The following is a 17,472-nucleotide window of genomic DNA, read 5'->3' as shown; positions in this document are numbered from 1 at the left end:
TGGAGGGTGGGATCGACCTTGTTTATGTTGGACATGCCACCAGCTTCGGGCTGAGTGTACTTTTTGTGGCACAGACGCTCTCGTGTGGCTGGCATCAGGCTTCCGACATGATGGGCTGCGTCACATCGTGTGGGCGGAAGAGTGGATACCCCCCCAGCCCTCGGCTCACAGTTGTGTGTTCGTCTTAAAACCTTTACTTTTTGTCATGGTCAGCTCCAGCTGCTATGACAAAACCTCCATAGACTGGCGGCTTAAACGACACTCATTTCTCAGGGTTCCAGAGGCTGGGCAGTCCAAGATCAGGGCACCGGCGTCGTCAGGTTCTTGGTGAAGGCTCTCTTCATGGCTTATAGGTGGCTGCTTCATTCTCCCATCATGAGGGGGGTTCGGGGTGAAGAAAGCAAGCTCTTTCACGTCTCCTCTCATAAGGGCTCCAATGCCATCATGGGGCCTGCACCCCGTCCTCAAATCCCATGACACTGGGGCTTCGGGTTTCAGCATACGAATATTGGGGGGGGTACAATATTCAATCTGTAGCACCTTGTTCTGTGATTTTGGGGCCTCGAAGCACTGAGTAGAGGTGGGGATAAGGATGCAGAGCAGGGAGCTACTCACTAAGACCCCAGAGCAGCAGCAGACTCTCAACCAGGTTTCTCCTACATCCTTTGATGAAGTGGATCGCTCATGACTTGTAGGATGCGAAGGAGGACCGTGCATGAGAGCAGGGCTGCGGTGACCCTGGGAGCCCGAGAGTGAGCCAGGAAAGGAGTCTCCTAGCCTCAGAGTCCCCAGAGCTGGGCTGTTACTGGGAACCTGGGCTTTGGCTGTGCCTGGTCCACCTGCTGCGATCGGCTTGTCTGTCCCGTAAAGGTCAGATCCGCTGTGGGACAGTCAGCAGCAGCCTGCTTGACATCTCACTCTTTGTTGCTAAAAGGATACAGTTCCCCCAGAAAACAGAAGTATGGCCCCACGAGGCACGATGTCCTCCTAGCATTTCAGTCATTTCTTCATGCTTCCTGTTGCCATGGTTTCTAACTAAACGGGGTAAATGATACACAGGTAGAATGGGAGGAAGACAAGGGAGGGGACTCCCAATGGGATTTAAAAAAAAATACCCCTATCAGGCAGGGCCCATCGCCTGGTCTCCTCATGTCCTCTCCACTATACACAGGCTCTTCCTGCCTCTCTCTCCCCTCCCCACTTCTCTGCTCCTTTCCCCTTGTCCTGCTTAACCCCTTCCTCCCCCAGATTGCAAATACGGACGAGAGAGCTCAGAAGCACTGCTTCTCAGGTGTGTCCAGGCCACCTCCTCACCTTGACCCTTTCCAGCCCATTCATTCTGCCTCCCACCAGCTCCGCCAACATGTCCCCTTTCTGAGCTGAAAGGTGTTCTTGGACATAGCCACTTACTTCTTCCCTCTCCTTTTTCTTTTTTTCTAATATTTTATTTATTCATGAGAGACACAGAGAGGCAGAGACATAGGCAGAGGGAGGAGCAGGCTCCCTGCGGGGAGCCCTATGCGGGACTCCATCCTGGGACCCTGGGATCATGCCCTGAGCCAAAGGCAGACAGACGCTCAACCCCTGAGCCACCCAGGTGCCCCTTTTCTCCCCCGCGGTATGCAGAGAGGTAAAGATGTCTGGGAGGCCCATATGCGATTGCAACACCTCACCCATCCCTTCCTCTTGGAAATCCCACTCCGGCTTTTCCCACTCTTTGGGTGATCCCCTCCAAACCACTTCAGACCCAGTGGCCTTTTTCTCAGTTCTTCCTGTGTGCGCTCTGGCCTGTTCCACGCTGACCACCCACAGGTTCCCCCCATCCCTCCTCTGCTCTCAGGGGTTGAGCGTCAGCCCCAGGTTTCTATTCTAGAGTCCAATCCGCTGCCAGGGTTGTGGTCACACCCCTCAAAAAAAAAAAAAAAAAAAAAAAAAAAAAAAACCACCAGCTCTGAAACTTGCATCTGTAGCCTGGATTTTTCTTCAAATGTCCACTCTGTGTATCTCTTTTTATACCTACCTCCTCAAGTGCGTTACTTTTGATGTCCGAGGTGTCCTTGCCCCCAGGCTGGCCTCTGCCTTGGGTTTCTTTCTCGTTGGGGTAAAATAATTTGTCTGGACCTCCACATTAAGTTTTATTATCTTTTTTGCCTTTTGGCTGGCATTCCGCTGGTCACTACCGTTTTAATATATACCTGCGACGTTGGCTCTGTAAAAACAAGGGTTTATTATGGCTTGTTCCTCTCTGCACTTCCTGGGAGTGCGTTCCACGCTGCCGTCTTTAACAAATGTGTTATAATTAAGCGCAGGGTTATTGTTCCCCAAACTTGTACAGCCCTTTTGATCCACCCTTCCTCTTTCCCCCTGACCCCCCCCACCACCACCCTGCCCCATCCTCCGAGGACCCGCCCTGGATGGGAGCTTGACACCTTATCCCCAGAGCTCCTCACCCTCTCTACTGTGAAGACCCGCATTACTATTAGGTATTTTCAGACTCTTGTTGGCCAAGTAATGAGTCAATATCTTATCTACTAAGTATTCGAAAAACACAGCCTGTTTGTGTGAGGCCTGATGTTGTCAATCTTTTAACAATGCGTCCTGTGCCTTCATCTTGTGGGATGCTGACCTTAATTTTATGGCCATGAGGTGACCACCAACCTCTTTGACTTTGACAGTGGCCCCCACCTGGTTTTCCTGGTGCCCGTCTCTCCAGTCTGTCCTGCTCACCAGTAGGTTATGCACCTTTTTGCATATGCCACCCCCTGCCCCCACCCTACTCTTGATCCTGAAGGTGAGCTCCTTAAGCTGCCATTTGGTCTTCCATTGGCTCACAGTCTTTCCAGCATTAGAGCCCATTTTGGGAAATATTCCTTCCCACCCCAGGCAGACACTTAGGTTCCAGTCGCTAGATCTTGGCGCCTCCTGTTAACCTTTTTCTGGAAAGCCCCACCTTTTGAACTCCGAGAGCTACCTGTCTGTAAGAACCACATTAAACCTTCCCGACTTTGCCAGTTGGTGTTCACTCCTCTGCTCTGCGTGGCTTGTCCCACAGATTTGAGCTTAAAGTATGCTTGCATGCTGTCTTGTTTTTATACGCATACCCATGCACGTGCTTAACATAATTCTAAACTTTGTGGAAAAAATTCAAACATTCTAAAAATAGGATGAGGCACTCCTACGCCCTTTACCCAGACTCACCTGTTTTTAACATTTTACCCTATTTGCTTTATCATTTGCTCTATCTCTCTCTGTATTTTTTTTCCCCCTAAAGCACCTGATGGTAAGTTATATACATCCTGGGCCTTTACTTCTAAATACACGGATGTGCGTTTCCTAAGGAGAGGGATATCCTCGTACATAGCCATGTTTTAGAGACCACCTTCAAAAATGTATACTGTTGTGGTACTTTTGTGTACTCTCCACCCATGTCCTGGTTTTATCAATTGTTCTGATCATAGATAACCATTTCCCTCTGGTGCAGAATGCAGTCTAGAGTCAGTTACTGCATGGAGGTGTCATGTGTCCTCAGCTCCCTTTATTCTGGAACATTCCCACAGCCGTTGTTTTTTATGAGATGGGCATTTTTGAAGAGTACAGCCCCCCCTTCCCCATTTCGTTAATGGAAAATTCATTTTGTACATGAAGTTTCCTTGTGGTTAGACTGAGGTTGTATGTTGTGGGACTACTGGATAGGTAGTATGGTGTCTTTCATAGCGTGACACGTCTAGAGGTACCCAATGTCCATCTGTCTGGGACAGGTGATGTTAATTTTGACCGCCCATGTAAGGTGTCGTCCTGATTTTGCCAGTGTATATCATTACTGTGTTTTTATTCTTCCTTGTAACTAATAAACAGTCTGTTGGGGAGATACTTTAAAGCCCTGCAGAGATCCTCATCTACATTTCCTCCTAAAATTAGCATCCAGTGATGATTCTTGCTTCATCCAGTCTTTACCATGATGGTTGCAAATAATTTTCCACCTCCAATGCTCCCTCAACATTTATCATTTGGTTCTTGGCATTGTACTATTAGCAAGAGTCCACCCCGCTTCCCTACTTATTTATATAATAAACAAATGAGTCTGTTCACTCTCGGCATGGACTCATGAATACCTAGCTCTGCAGTGGGTTTTTTTTTTTCATTTTGTTTTAAAGATTTTATTTATTTATTCATGAGAGACACACACAGAGAGAGGCAGAGACACAGGCAGAGGGAGAAGCAGGCTCCATGCAGGGAGCCTGATGTGGGACTCGATCCTGGGACTCCAGGATCATGCCCTGGGCCGAAGGCAGGCGCCAAACCGCCGAGCCAGCGAGGAATCCCCCTCTTGAGTGGTTTATAATTCTCTACTTCACTTAATTATTTGGTGCTCAAAATGTCCCAGATTTGGCCAGTGGGAGCTCCTTCCCATTGGTTCCTGGGTCCTTATACGAACACATTTATTGTATTGTAGCCCCCTGAAGAGATTGTGCCCCCTTGAAACACATTAATACTGTGATCCACCCATGGCAAATGTCAGGGAGAGAGAGAGACAGGGGTGACTTGTGTCTGTTGGATGCTTTCTTGGGTCCTTTCATGCTGCAGTTAAGTAGCATCTATAATGCACAAAGACACACCTGCTCAAAGCACTTCATGGTTAGAGACCTTGAAGTATCATAGCACTGAAAGTTCTACTGGCTTGCACCAAGAAATCCAAGAGGGCCAGTCATTGATCTTCTCTTATCTTTGATCCCCTTTATACTACACTATGTTATTTCTACGTAGGTAGGAGGGCTGAGTGGATCAAAATCCATCCTTGACAGTGCCATGAAAGAGATCAAGAGAAGTGTCTAGTGGAGATGCTTTTTGACCAGGGATTATAAATTCAAATGCCTACAGGGACCACAGAGGTAACCCAAGTGAGTGAAAAAGGCCGGTGCTTTGGCCTAGTATAGATTACAGTATGCTGGCGGGCACACACCCAGCTGCTTCTCAGGTGGCTACTGTTCCCGTGTAGGAATACACGTATGGGGCTGCGGATCTTCTCATTTTTCGAAACTATCCAGAAATCTGGATTCTTAGGTACAACCTAAAGATCTCCCATCTTTATATCTCAACACGTAGTTCCAAAAGAATGTCAGAGCACACTTCAGGGCTGTACACTGAGCCAACTAGCTTGCTGCATGCATTGTGCCCCCCTCCCACCCCCGACATCGAAGTACAGAGGCAGAGAATTCATGGTTGACCTTTCGTGAATCTTCCTGAGGATGTAATTCAATGATTCTGTGATTTCTTATCCAAGGACTAGATTTTTCAGGTTCGTCTTCAAGAACAAAACAAGATATAAACTCCAGATAGGTACAACCCAAACCACGCAAGTGCCACGCGTGGAGCTAATGACCTCCCCCAGAGCAACCATTCTCGCTGGCTTACTGGATCCAGTTTTCATGCAGATGTTGGTCCGTTACTCGATGTTTGGAGATGAATTATTAGCCTCTTCCCTGGAACTGAACAAAGGTGGATTGTAGTGACCGCTGCCCCCTCGTTAGTCCACATGCCCAGCCTGTCACCTCGCCAAGCCATTTCCAGGGGGAACATCTTCAGTATGTGCAGTTGGTCACGACTTCACAAATATTTCCACTGAATTGTTACCAAGAAAACCTTTGCCTTATGAATTTTTGTTTTATTACTTTGCTAAAACAAATACACTCCAAAAAGACATGCGGTATTCCACTTCAGCCAAATGCTCTGCCTAGCACTCTGTCTCCCCCCCTCCCTTTTTTCTCCTCTAACGAAAAAGCAGAAGAAATGCCAACTTAGAACACATTGCGTTTTTCAGAGGTGCGTGTTACTTTCTCTCTGCTTCTCACTAGGGATGGGTGAGCTGACCTTCTGATTTAAAGGCTCCCTAGCCCCACTACTATTCTTGACTCGCAAACTCAAATAAAACCTATTGGTTCATGGTTGGAATAGACAGACCTATCCGCTTACGCTTGACCCCTTTGCCTCTTTTCTGAACACCTCCGTGTGTCTTCTTTCTGGATAAATGATACCAGCAAAGTAGATCGCATGATAGGGATTTTTAGAATTCTTGCCAATCTGAAGCCTTTCCCCCACCCACCAGGTTTGCGTCCTACTTGGAGTTGGAGAACACAGCTGTGACCACCCGCCCCCCCCCCCCCGCCCCGCCGGCCCCGGGCCAGCGGTGCAGGGGCCGGATTGTGAGTGACTCTGGATAAGGGGCCAAATCCCTGCATTCCAGTCCTTGCCCTCACATTTCCCGATGACCTTGGCATCCCCCTCCTGCCCAGAATAGCATCCCTACCTTTAGGAAAGCTACCTATCTCCTGGTGTCTCGTTGAAAAGGGCACACGAGTCTCTCCAGGCCCCGGTTCTGCAGACTCAGCCTCGCAGGGCACAAACCTGAAATGCAGTTGTTCATGCCCTGTGTTTACTTTTATTTCCAGCCACATCTGGAGGCCAAAATTCATAAACGTATCGCCAAGCCTGACAACAGTTTACTGAGTTCGTACGCTAAGAGCAGGGGGGAATAAAAGATCTCCTGACTTGTCGGGTAGGAGATGGATGGAGAAATCGATGGGCAGACCATAAACCTCAACCGTGTTTATTAGCATCTGCGGGCTGCCTGCAGACGGGGCAGGCGTGAGCGGGCCGTGTTTGTCTTAGGGGTTTAGCCCGCAGAGCTCCACGGGGCACTCCTCGTCTCCATACAGCCAGGCGTCTCTAACCCACCAGAGACCGAGGGAGGGAAACAAGGGCTGTCCAGAGGTGGGGGACCACAGATCCGATAGGGGGGGAGGCAGGCACCGGGCAGCGGGCCCTGTTTACAGTTGGGGCAGTACAGTGGGTGGGCCAATTCTTGTGACGTACTTGAGGCTTTAAAAAATGATCATAAATCTGATGTCTGTCAAACAGGGCTGGCATTTTCGTTTCCTTTCACAACTGGGTTTTGTGTGACCAAAAAAAAAAAAAAAATTTTTTCTTTTTAAAGAAGACATCCACTCAGCTCCCGTGAAGAGTGTCCCTCCATCCCACCGTTAGGGTGGAAACCCCACTTCCCCCACACTCCCTCGCCAGGAGCACATTGGATTTTCTGGTGGGAGGCTCACAGGGGAGAAGGGTGTCACCGTTACTTTTTTAAAAAATTTTATTTATTTATTCATGAGAGACACACAGAGAGAGGCAGAGACACAGGCAGAGGGAGAAGCAGGCTCCATGCAGGGAGTCTGATGAGGGGCTCGACCCCAGGACACTGGGATCACCTGAGCCAAAGGCAGACGCTCAACCCCTGAGCCACCCAGGGGCCCTGTTGCCATTACTTTTTGCATTATATCACCTAGAAAAGCCATGGGATGATCTTTCAGTGTCTCAGATCAGAAATGTTTCTCTCTCTGACATATGTCACTTTGATGATAGAAATCAGTATTGTTCTATCCTTAGAAATGTAGCTTTAACCTGGTTAATACTGAAAGTCACAAAAATAACAATGAAAATAAATAATGGCAACTCTCCTTTAATGAATGCATAAGATGTGCTAGACATATAGCCCATACGTTATTTCTTGTCCCATAACCATGGTATGCTTACTTATCAAAGAATATGCTGAAACTTAGCTTAAGGTACTTAACTAAGGTAATAATTATTTAGTAACAGTGTTAAGATCTGGACCCAGGAACACCCGAACTCATCCTGTCCCCATCACCTTTGCTGGGCTGTTAACCATGTTGAGGACAGCATGACTCCTGACCTCCATAAGGTAAAATCAGTCTTTCAGCTCAGTGTATTTCATTACACTGTGTTCTGTTATATTTGTCCTTCAGTGAATGTGTGGCTGCAGTGTTAGATCGAATGCTTGCAAAGATGATACAGCTTTACATCATCTTAGAAAATCTGTCTTTAAACTGATACTTAAAAATCATATCCCCAGGAAACCTTTCCTTGACATTAACCTCACCTATATTTAGGCATCTTTATCTTGTTAGAGTTGACATCCAGCCCCATAGCTTGAAATACTGTCGATTACCCGTAGCCTTCACTTTCCTCTAATGTCCCAGGGCCATATCTCTAACTGCTGCCCACTGGACTGCCCCTCCTAAGCATTTCTGTAGCATCTTAAATGCAACATTCCTGGGACTCGGGGATCACAACCTGAGCCCAAGGCAGATGCTCAACCCCTGAGCCACCCAGGCATCCCTCAGCCACATTCTTATACCAGCTTGTGCAGAGCACCCGCTCTTCCTGAAATGAACCCTAGTGCAGCTAGCACAAGAGTGAGAGGATTCAGTCCTGCTGCAGGGGGATTTATAGACAGACCATCTGGAACTGTGGAGAAAGTGGAGATGTCTCTGAGAGAACTCTCGGTTCGAGTCCAGACTCCGTTGTTTGCTCTGTGACATTAAGCAAGTTGTCTAACTGTTCCCAGCTTTGCTTTTGTCTCTAACGTGAGGTTAATACTGCTTGTGCTCTCTCTGTCCGGTGGAAGCAAACTCTAATATCCTTTGCTTCAGATGGAAGCAAACTCTAATATCCTTTGCTTCAGATGAAGCAAACTCTAATATCCTTTGCTTCAGATGAAGAATCTGAGGAGCTGCCATGCTCTTGATCAGACTTCAGTTTCTGCAGCCTCGCAGGTCACACGCTTCCTTGAAGGTCACACGGGCGGTTCATGGCAGGCTGGGACTGCAACCTAGCTCGGTTTGTCTGACTCCAGGCTTGTCATCGCGGGAGGCGTTTAGGGGGCTTGAGGTCCCCCACCTTGTGCATCAAGGACCAGCCTAGATCTAACGGAGTTGACAGCGAGGCGGGAATCCCAGCCTTCCCTGCGAAGGGAGGGCGCAAGGGGGCACCGCTGTTGAGGGCGAGCGGCAACCATGCCGACAGCTGTTGTGCATTAGCTGGGATGGGGTGGAGGGAACTACAGTTCCCAGGAAGCAGTGCGGCTCCCTGGCTGCCCCGCTCAGGCCACGCCCAGACCACGCCCCCACCCGCCTCGGCCACGCCCCGGCCACGCCCCCGGGCGGGCTGGTATATAAGGGCCGAATGGCCCGGCGGCGGGCAGAGCGCGGAGGCGGCGCGGGCGCGCGCGGGGCTGCCGGGGCCGGAGGAGGCTGCTGCTCGCCCGCTCGCCCGCTCGCCCGCTCGCCCGCCCGCCGCTCCGCGCTTCTCCCTCCGCCTCCCCGGCCCCGCGCACCTACGAGCTCCGGGCCGCGGGCCGAGCTGCCCCGGGCGCTGTCCGGGCCTGCAGAGGGGATGCCGGCGGGGACCTCGGGCTCGCGCCGGCGTTGCGCAGCAAAGAAAGGCGAGGCGCGGCGTCGGGGCTGCGCGCCCTGGAGCTCCGGGACGCGGCACTTGGGAACCCCCGCGGCGAGCTCCCGCCATCTCCGCGCGGCCGGAGCGCGCAGCCCGGGGCTGGCCTCGGGTGGAAAGTGCGGGGAATGGGGCGAGGGGCTCCGGACCCCCCACCGTGGATTACTTGGTGTGCATCAGCCGGGCTCAGACGACCCCCACCCCCGCGACCTCGTCTGCGTCCTGGGCTTGCTTCCTTCCACCTGGCAGTCGGGGCGCATACCTGGCAGGTAAGTGTTCCCTGCGTTTCGAGGGAGGGGGTTTGGTGCGCTCCTCTCTCCCCGCCTCCCCCCCCCCCCCCCGCGCCGCTTTCTGGAGCTCTTGGGGTTTGCACGGAAATTTCTGCTCTCGCACTGACATCTCCGCAGAGACATCCCCTCGGCCCCCCTCCGGGCGGCCCCCCGCGGGACAGACCCTCCGCCGGGGTGGGGGTGGGGGTGGGGGGCCCGTCGCCCTAACCTCCGCCCTCGTGGCCGCCCCGGGGCCCGTTACCCCGGGAGGGAGCGCTGCCGCCACTGTTGAGTCGGGCGGTTCTGAAAGTGAGCGGCCTCGGGATCCACACCGAGAACTTTGATTACACCTCGTGGTCCTGTGTTAGCTTCTCTCCGGGGCGAACAGGGGGCCCCGAGTGCCTTCGCGTGCAGGAGCTCGGGCGCCCTCGCCGCGTGGTGCCGTGACTGTGCCCGCGCGTGTACTACCCGCGCCCCCCGCGCCCCGCGCGCCGCGCCCCGCCGGGGGTCACCTGACCGCGCCGAGGGCCGCCCCCTCCCGAGCGGGGGAGCCCCGGAGCGAGCGGCCGGCGCCCGCGGCGGGCGGGGTGCGCGGGGCGATGGGCAGGCCCCCGGCGGGGCGGGCGGCGCGGAGGCTGCAGGTGGGGGCTGCGGCGGGCGGGCCGAGCGCCGCGCGCCTCGTCTGCGAGAGGAGGGAAAACAAAAGCGTCCGCGGCGGTTCGGTGGCTGCGCGCGGCTCGACGAGGCAGAGCCCGGGGCGCGTGCGGGGGGCGCGGAGGCCGGGCCGCGGCTGCTCTGCTCGCGCCCGGGGCCGCCGACGGGAGGACGGGGCGCGCCGGCACAGGTGGTCCGCGGCGAGCCGGAGCGAGGAGCATGGCCAGGTGCGGCGGGACGAGCGGGCCCCGGGCCTCGCGGGCGCCCGGCTCCAGGTGAGCGAGCCCCAACTTGCCGCGCCCCCCGCGGGGCCGCCCGCCAGGCTGGGGCTTTTGTTCGGCGCCGCGGGTCGGGTCGGGCCGGGGCCGGGGCCGGGGCCGGGGTCCGGGCGGGGGGCTGCGCGGGGGGCTGCGGCTCGGCCCCGGGGCTGCGGGGCTCGGCCGGGCGCCCGGGACCTGCTGAGCCGGCGCTCCCCGGCCTGCCACGGCGCCCCGAGACCTCGGGCTGCGCCCGCCTTATCTCCATTTTCCACCTAATTGAGACCAAATATGCTAAGTTTGAAATGGCCCCGACCCCCGGGGCGCCCGCCCCAGGCTGCCCGCGGCGCGGCCTCTGCCCCCCGAGCCGGAGCCCGCCCGCCCGCCCGGGGAGGACGCGGGGTCGTCGCCGGCGGATGCCGAGGCCGCTCCGACGATCGGGCGGAGGCGCGCGCAAGACGGGCGCGCGATGCCTCGTCTCGCTGTGCGGGGACCCTGTCTTTTGTTCCAGCCTCTGTATTTTCCTGTGTGTGTGGGGGGGGTTTTTGTTTTGTTTTTTTTTTTTACAAAGAAAGCGTCGCCTGTGCTTTCTGTGACAGGGGACTTGTCTGCCAGTTTGCCATTGTGCACTCAGGAATCTGCTCCATTCTGAAGTGAACTGCCCAGAGGTATTAGTCAAGAAGCTGGAGGAGGCTGGGGAGTGGGGAGAGGTGGGTTTTTCTTTCTCTTCTTCTTTCTTCCTTTTTTTTTTTTTTTTTTTTTAATTATTAGCTCAGAAGTGTCTGATTCACATGATTTTAAGAGGAAATGGGGGAGAGGCATTTAGTTTTGAATTGGATGCAGGTCTGTGCTGTGCTTTTGAAATATATCGAACAGCCGTAAGTCCAAGATCATCCTTCTGACGTGTACCTGATGTACTGGTGCCCTTATTGCCAGTCAAGTGGAGCATTAAATGCTTTATCAGCTGAGTGGAAGATAGGATTGATTCTCTTATAAAAACTGAGGTGCCAGAAGACAGGTGCCTGAACAAAAGGTCATCTACTTTCTGTTCTGAGGAATGTCAAGAATGAGCCTCTAGAGAAAGCATTAGCAGGATTCCCATCAGAAAATGATTTTCATTCAGTTCATGGTAACATGCATAAATGGGCCTTTATTAAAGGATATAGTGTCCAAATTGGTATCATTGTGTGTAGATTTATTATACCTGGTTTCATAGGCCATAAGAAATTTATAGGAAGGTTTACATTTGGTAAAATTCTAGGTAGTCTTTCTCATTTTACTTGTCACTTCCATAACAAGATATCAGCACCTTGCAGCCAAAATCAGCAGGAACATACATATCGTTGAACCAATGTGGGTTCATTGACTCATCACAATGAGGGAAAGCTCACACCTACAGGGAACTGTGTGACATCTCAGTAGGAAGCCTTAGAATTTGGTCTTCCAAGAGATGTTTTTTAAGAGGGTTCAAGGAAGTGAGAGTTCTTTATAGATTAAATACTCTGAAGGGCAGGGATGATTTTCTGACAGGGTTTCTAAGTAATTCTTACCTAGAAGGTGAAAAGATGAAGCAAGGCTAAAGCTGCAATAGGAAAGATACAGCAGAGAGTGGTCTGTTTTTTCTCTTGATATCATCAGTCATAGAGAGACCTTCTCTGAAGTTGGTGTGCTAAGAAATTGTTGATGTTTGGCAGAAGAATACCAAGGTATAGCTGTCAGTTCCAGGCCAGCACTTACCAACAAGACCTAATTGATAGCTCTAGGTTAGCTTTCATCTGTCATCTTTTCTCTCTCACACACAGTCCAGGAACTTTTGTTTACCAGGAGACCCTGTTAAACTGGTCCTTTATAAAGGGAAGCCCACTTTTGTAGTACAAGATGCTAATAAAATATTTTTTAAATTATCAGCAATTATTTACAGAAAACAAGAGGGGAAACCTTTTTCTTGAATTAGTTGATGCTTTAAAAAAAAGTCCATGGATCATAAAGGGGCACATAAATTTTGAAAACCATCATACTCTTTTTGGCAATCTCATCTTACAACTTGGATTAAAAATAAATTATTTCTACCTAACCCAACATAGTCATTCAAATTTTATTTGATAATTAGATAATATCTAAATCAGAGAAGAAAGTAATAGTCCCATTTTCATTACTGATAAAACCGTATCTCCAACACCATATTCAATTCTATTTAACACTACATTTTAAGAATAAAATAATGACAGCAATTTTGAAATATCTAAAGCTGCATCATGCAGAAGAACCTGTAGACTTACTCTATTCTGTTCCAAAAGCCAAAATCAGTATCATTAGCTTTATGTAATAGGGAACAAAGATTTCTGTTCAGCAGTAGGAATAAATGTCTCATAATTAAGAACTACCCAGAAATGGAATGGGTTACGTAATTATATAGTGAAATGTCCAACATTGAAAATGTTAAAAACAGAGGCTGAATGAACACAGAAAAAGCAGACATAACTGGAACATCTGGAATGAGAGTTTGAACTACATGGTTGGTCAAGACCCTCTCTGACTCTGACGGCAAAAGCAATGAGTAAGAGAATGGAGTTAGAAAGTTAGTAAGTTACCATGATCTAGGGCAAGTTAAAGGCCATCATATTTGTCAGGGTTCCAGAGAACCCAATACTGGAGATGAGAGAAAAGATAACCTAAAAGGTTGAGGCAGTCTTGGTTCCCTAGTTTCTAAAATCAAGCCATTGATATGTGTCCTCTACTGAGCATGCAATTAAATTAGTATGACCACTGGGCAGAAACTCTGCTCTTCACCTTTTAATACTTTAGGTGTAGGCAATAAAAATAGCATTTATCAGTTACTTAGTCATGACCATTGCACCATGTGGAATGTTATGCAAATAAAATGTGCAACAACTCATATAATATCCTCATGAGTCTATGGGAAGGGTACTATTATTATCTCTGTATGTTTTATAAATGTTATAGCATGCTCAGGGTTGCGCAGCTACTATGTGACAGAGCCCAGATTTTAACCTTTGTTTGTCTAAGTTGTGGTCTTCATTCTAGGTTATACTGCTTCTAAGTAGAAGGAAAAATGAGGCTCTAATAAAAAGACCATTCTTTTCTATAAAGAGAAAGGATGTAGGGGGCCACAGTTGTTGGCAATATTTGTTGTTGTTGTTGTTGTTGTTGTTGGCAATATCTTAATCATCAAAATCAAATGTTTAATTTTCCATGCTTAGAGAAACGCCAAGATCAGATTAAATGTAATAGAGATACTTTAGCATTAATAGAAAAAAGATGATTATGCCTGTAGACTTAAATATCTTTAAGGTTTTCTTTAATGAGGAGCATTATGTTTTGATGTTACCTGGTGAACTGTGTGGGAGTGGATCTTCTGTATTCAATTATTTTAAAACCCAAGGATCTCAACACAAATATTGTATTATAAGTAGTAGTTGTAGTAGTAGCCATAGTAGTAAAAGAAATGGAAATAGTAATAGTAGAAATAGTAACAGAAATGAGTAGCAAACATCCCTGAAGTACGTATGAGCCAAAAAACTTATTAATGTCCATTTCATTAAATACTCAGAGTAGTTTTATCAAGTTGGTCATAAACCAACAAATGTTGAAATATGGGCTCAGAGAATTTAGGGAACTTGCCCAGCTGACGTATCTAGCTGGCTTGAGAGCCTCTCATGAAAACCTTGGGCACCCAAATATATAAACTTTTTATTTGCATAACTTGAAAAGGTCAATTAAAGGTATATTGGGGAAAATGTGCAATACAGCATTAAATTTTTTTGTTTATTTTTAGAATAGAAGCCCCAGATCCTAGGGAGCAGCTGAACTTCAAGCTAAATGATTTATCAGCCTCATAAAGTTAATGTGTTTTAGATTTTTCCTTTGGGAATAGTGACTATAAACATTCATATAAATAAAATAATAATCCAAATTTTAATATTTCCCAGTTAATCAGTTTCATGTTGACCAAATTTAATGAAATGTATTAAATAGCAACATGTTCCACACAAAGCCATTTTAAAAATTGGTCTGAGTATTTAATTTGGTGGCTGCTAACAAGTTTAGTGGAGTGGACAAAATACCCTTACCATGTATTCAGCCATCAATGTCATTAAATAGTGGTTTAGCAATTTACTGCTGGGTAATGATCCAGGGCATCACGATAGCTCTTCAGATCTCTCAGGTAAACACAGTCTGTTTAAATTAGTGTTGCATGAGAATAGGACTATTTAGCATGACTTAATTTAACGTAAGATAATGAAGACACATAATTTCAAGTTCCATTACTCAACTGATAAAACCTAGATTGGAGTCAAAACGGATGTCTGGTTGGGCCCCTGCTCTCTAGAAGCTTAAAGTCTACTGGGGTTGCCAACATAGTAGGTAAGCAGGCAGTCTTTTTTTTTTAATATTTTATTTATTTATTCATGAGAGACACAGAGAGACAGGTAAAGACACAGGCAGAGGAAGAAGCAGGCTACATGCAGGCAGCCTGATGTGGGACTCGATCCCGGGACTCCAGGACCATGCCCTGAGCCAAAGGCAGGTGCTAAACCACTGAGCCACCCAGGGATCCCCCAAGCAGCCAGTCTTATAAGTGACAACGTAAGTAATATAAACAGCCCAGGATACTAGGTTCTGAAACTAACATACAGAAACAGTATTCAGGTCTTTATTTTTGTCAACATATGTTCATTGAGTACACTTTGTGTTCAGTGAGCAGTTGTACAATGTGCCCTCTAGACACACTGTACTCCTCAGATTTTTATTGTGCCTCTGAATAGCCTGAAGGCCTTGTTAAAATGCAGATTCTGATTCAATGTGTCTGGAGTGGGCACGAAAGTTTGCTATTCTAATAAACGAGGTGATGCTGATGGTGCTGATCTGCAGATCACACTTCGAAAGGCAAGAGTATTAAATTGTCTTAATAAAATCTTTTTTATCATTTCTCATTAAAACCTGCCACATTTTATACATACACGAGGATATTTAGAGAGACTTTATTAGATATAAATATATCTCTACATCTATCAAGCACAAAACTACCAAGTGACAAACATTCTTGCTACTTGCCCAAAAACTTTTGGCTGTTCCCATTTAAAAACACCATTTGAAAAGGCTAGAAGGCAGTGGAATATCTCCTTGCAGTCAGTGTCCTGACTCTTGTCTAAAACTATCCACCTTAGGGCATGAGGTAATCATGAGTTCCTGACATAGAAACCTGTCTTTTAGAAATTACACTGAAACCACCGACTCATTTTGTAGCACTTGCTGAACACCTCTCTATCGATAATAACTTTTAGTCACTACCAGTTTAGGCCAAATTGGAGCCAATGACCTTTAGGTGAAAGTTTCATATTCTATTTCCAGTCCCTGGAGCCATCAAAGACTCCTGTCGGAAGAGTTGTAATTCATGAATTTCAGCATGCTGCCTCTAGCCCAAAGCACAGCAATTGTTTCTTGAAACTAACAGTCACACATAGGCTGTCTGTTGCTCGTGACATAAATCTAAGAGACTGATGGAAAAATTTGGTTTAAGTTGCCTTTTTTTCCCCTAAGCAATGCTTTAATTGATTAATACAAAACTCAAAACTTACATGAGCAGTTATCTACCTCAGTTAGTGACAATGGATTCCTAGTATATCTAAATAAAGATTTATCAACACTTGTTTCTTAAAACTGAACTTTCAAACATGAAGTAGGCTTTCTTTTCTGAGCATAAAAATGTTGTCAGGGAAGAAGACTGGAGACCTGTGTGTGAATCACTGAAGAAGAAGACCTTTCTGTGTTCTCATCTCGTTTCCACTGTAATAGGGACATGGCGTAATGAGGAAAAACTGATAGGCTGGGCCTGTGGTACTGTTTTCATTTAGTATTCATTCCTATGAGGTAATCATCTAAATTAGTGAGGATTTGCCCTTTTATGTGGAGGAGAGAGCCTGATCCAAATGGCCTCATAAAAAAGGAAATTGCTGAATGAAGTCATTACTCTAATTAGCGTTAATGCTCCCAATGTTAACAGTATACCTTTTTTAAAAATGACGTTCAATACCTTCCAACCTACTGCAGTGAGTAGTGGTCGTGGCCTGAGTGCCAGATTTAATTGTCCTTTCAATATCAATTTAGACAGATCTACTAATAGGGTCGTGTTATTAGATAAATGCCTTTGGTAATAGGAAAAAATGTCATTACGGAGCTGGATTGAATAACTGTTCACTGTGATGAGCAGTAAACTATCAAAGCTTACTCATTTATGAGGCCTACCTACCTATTCATTCGGAGTTCTTTCTCTTATCTACGTTCATATAAACAATATCATTGTTTAGCTGATGGAAAATGTTGAATGAAGCTTTCTATCCTCTTCCTAGAATATTTGGTTCTGTATTTAGGTCAAATCTCACTCCATTGACCTCCAAATTACTGCTCAGATTCTCTAGTGTTGAACGTTTTATTAAATTCTACAATTAGGCTTATCAGTTTAGGTTTGTAAAATGATTTTATTTTTGCTATTAGTATTTCAGTTTTAATAAAACCTGATGTGTATTTGTCATTCTGTCTCTCTCTCTCTCTCTCTCTCTCTCTCACACACACACACACACACACACACGCATTCTTCTTCCAGTCTTCCCATCTCTCTTATTCCCCTTCAAATCTATTGCCACATAATAGCAAAAATGAATAGCCATTTAAAACATTTAATAGAATCATGATTCCGCTTTGTGAAACTCTTCCCAAATCCCTTGACTTAGCTGACAAGGCCTTGTAGGATTTGCTTCCTGCTTGTGCTTCTCGTTGAATCCTGCACCTCTCCTCCTCGCCCTTTATGTTTCAGTGATGCTGACTCAATGATAACTCATCACTCCCTACATATGTCAAACCCTTCTGTCCTAGTGATCTTTTTTTTTTTAATTTTATTTGTTTATTTGAGATTGAATGAGTGAGAGAGAGCCAACGAGAGGGAGAAGCCGGCTCTCTACTGAGCA

General features: G+C 47.6%; 1 protein-coding gene across 1 annotated transcript in view; it reads left to right on the top strand.

The window, feature by feature from the left end:
• Positions 1-5,375: 5,375 nt before the first annotated feature.
• Positions 5,376-17,472, top strand: part of LOC144286242 (uncharacterized) — a 156,406-nt gene continuing 144,309 nt past the window's right edge. The window contains exons 1-3 of the mRNA XM_077852448.1: positions 5,376-5,496; positions 9,034-9,575; positions 11,086-11,196. Of these exons, the coding sequence (XP_077708574.1) occupies positions 5,376-5,496; positions 9,034-9,575; positions 11,086-11,196 (774 nt within the window). The remainder of the gene's footprint in view (positions 5,497-9,033; positions 9,576-11,085; positions 11,197-17,472) is intronic.

This window comes from Canis aureus, chromosome 16, assembly GCF_053574225.1.
Source record: "Canis aureus isolate CA01 chromosome 16, VMU_Caureus_v.1.0, whole genome shotgun sequence".
Taxonomy (NCBI): domain Eukaryota; kingdom Metazoa; phylum Chordata; class Mammalia; order Carnivora; family Canidae; genus Canis; species Canis aureus.
The sequence above is the reverse complement of the archived record's forward strand: the minus strand, read 5'-3'. Positions and strand labels throughout refer to the sequence as shown.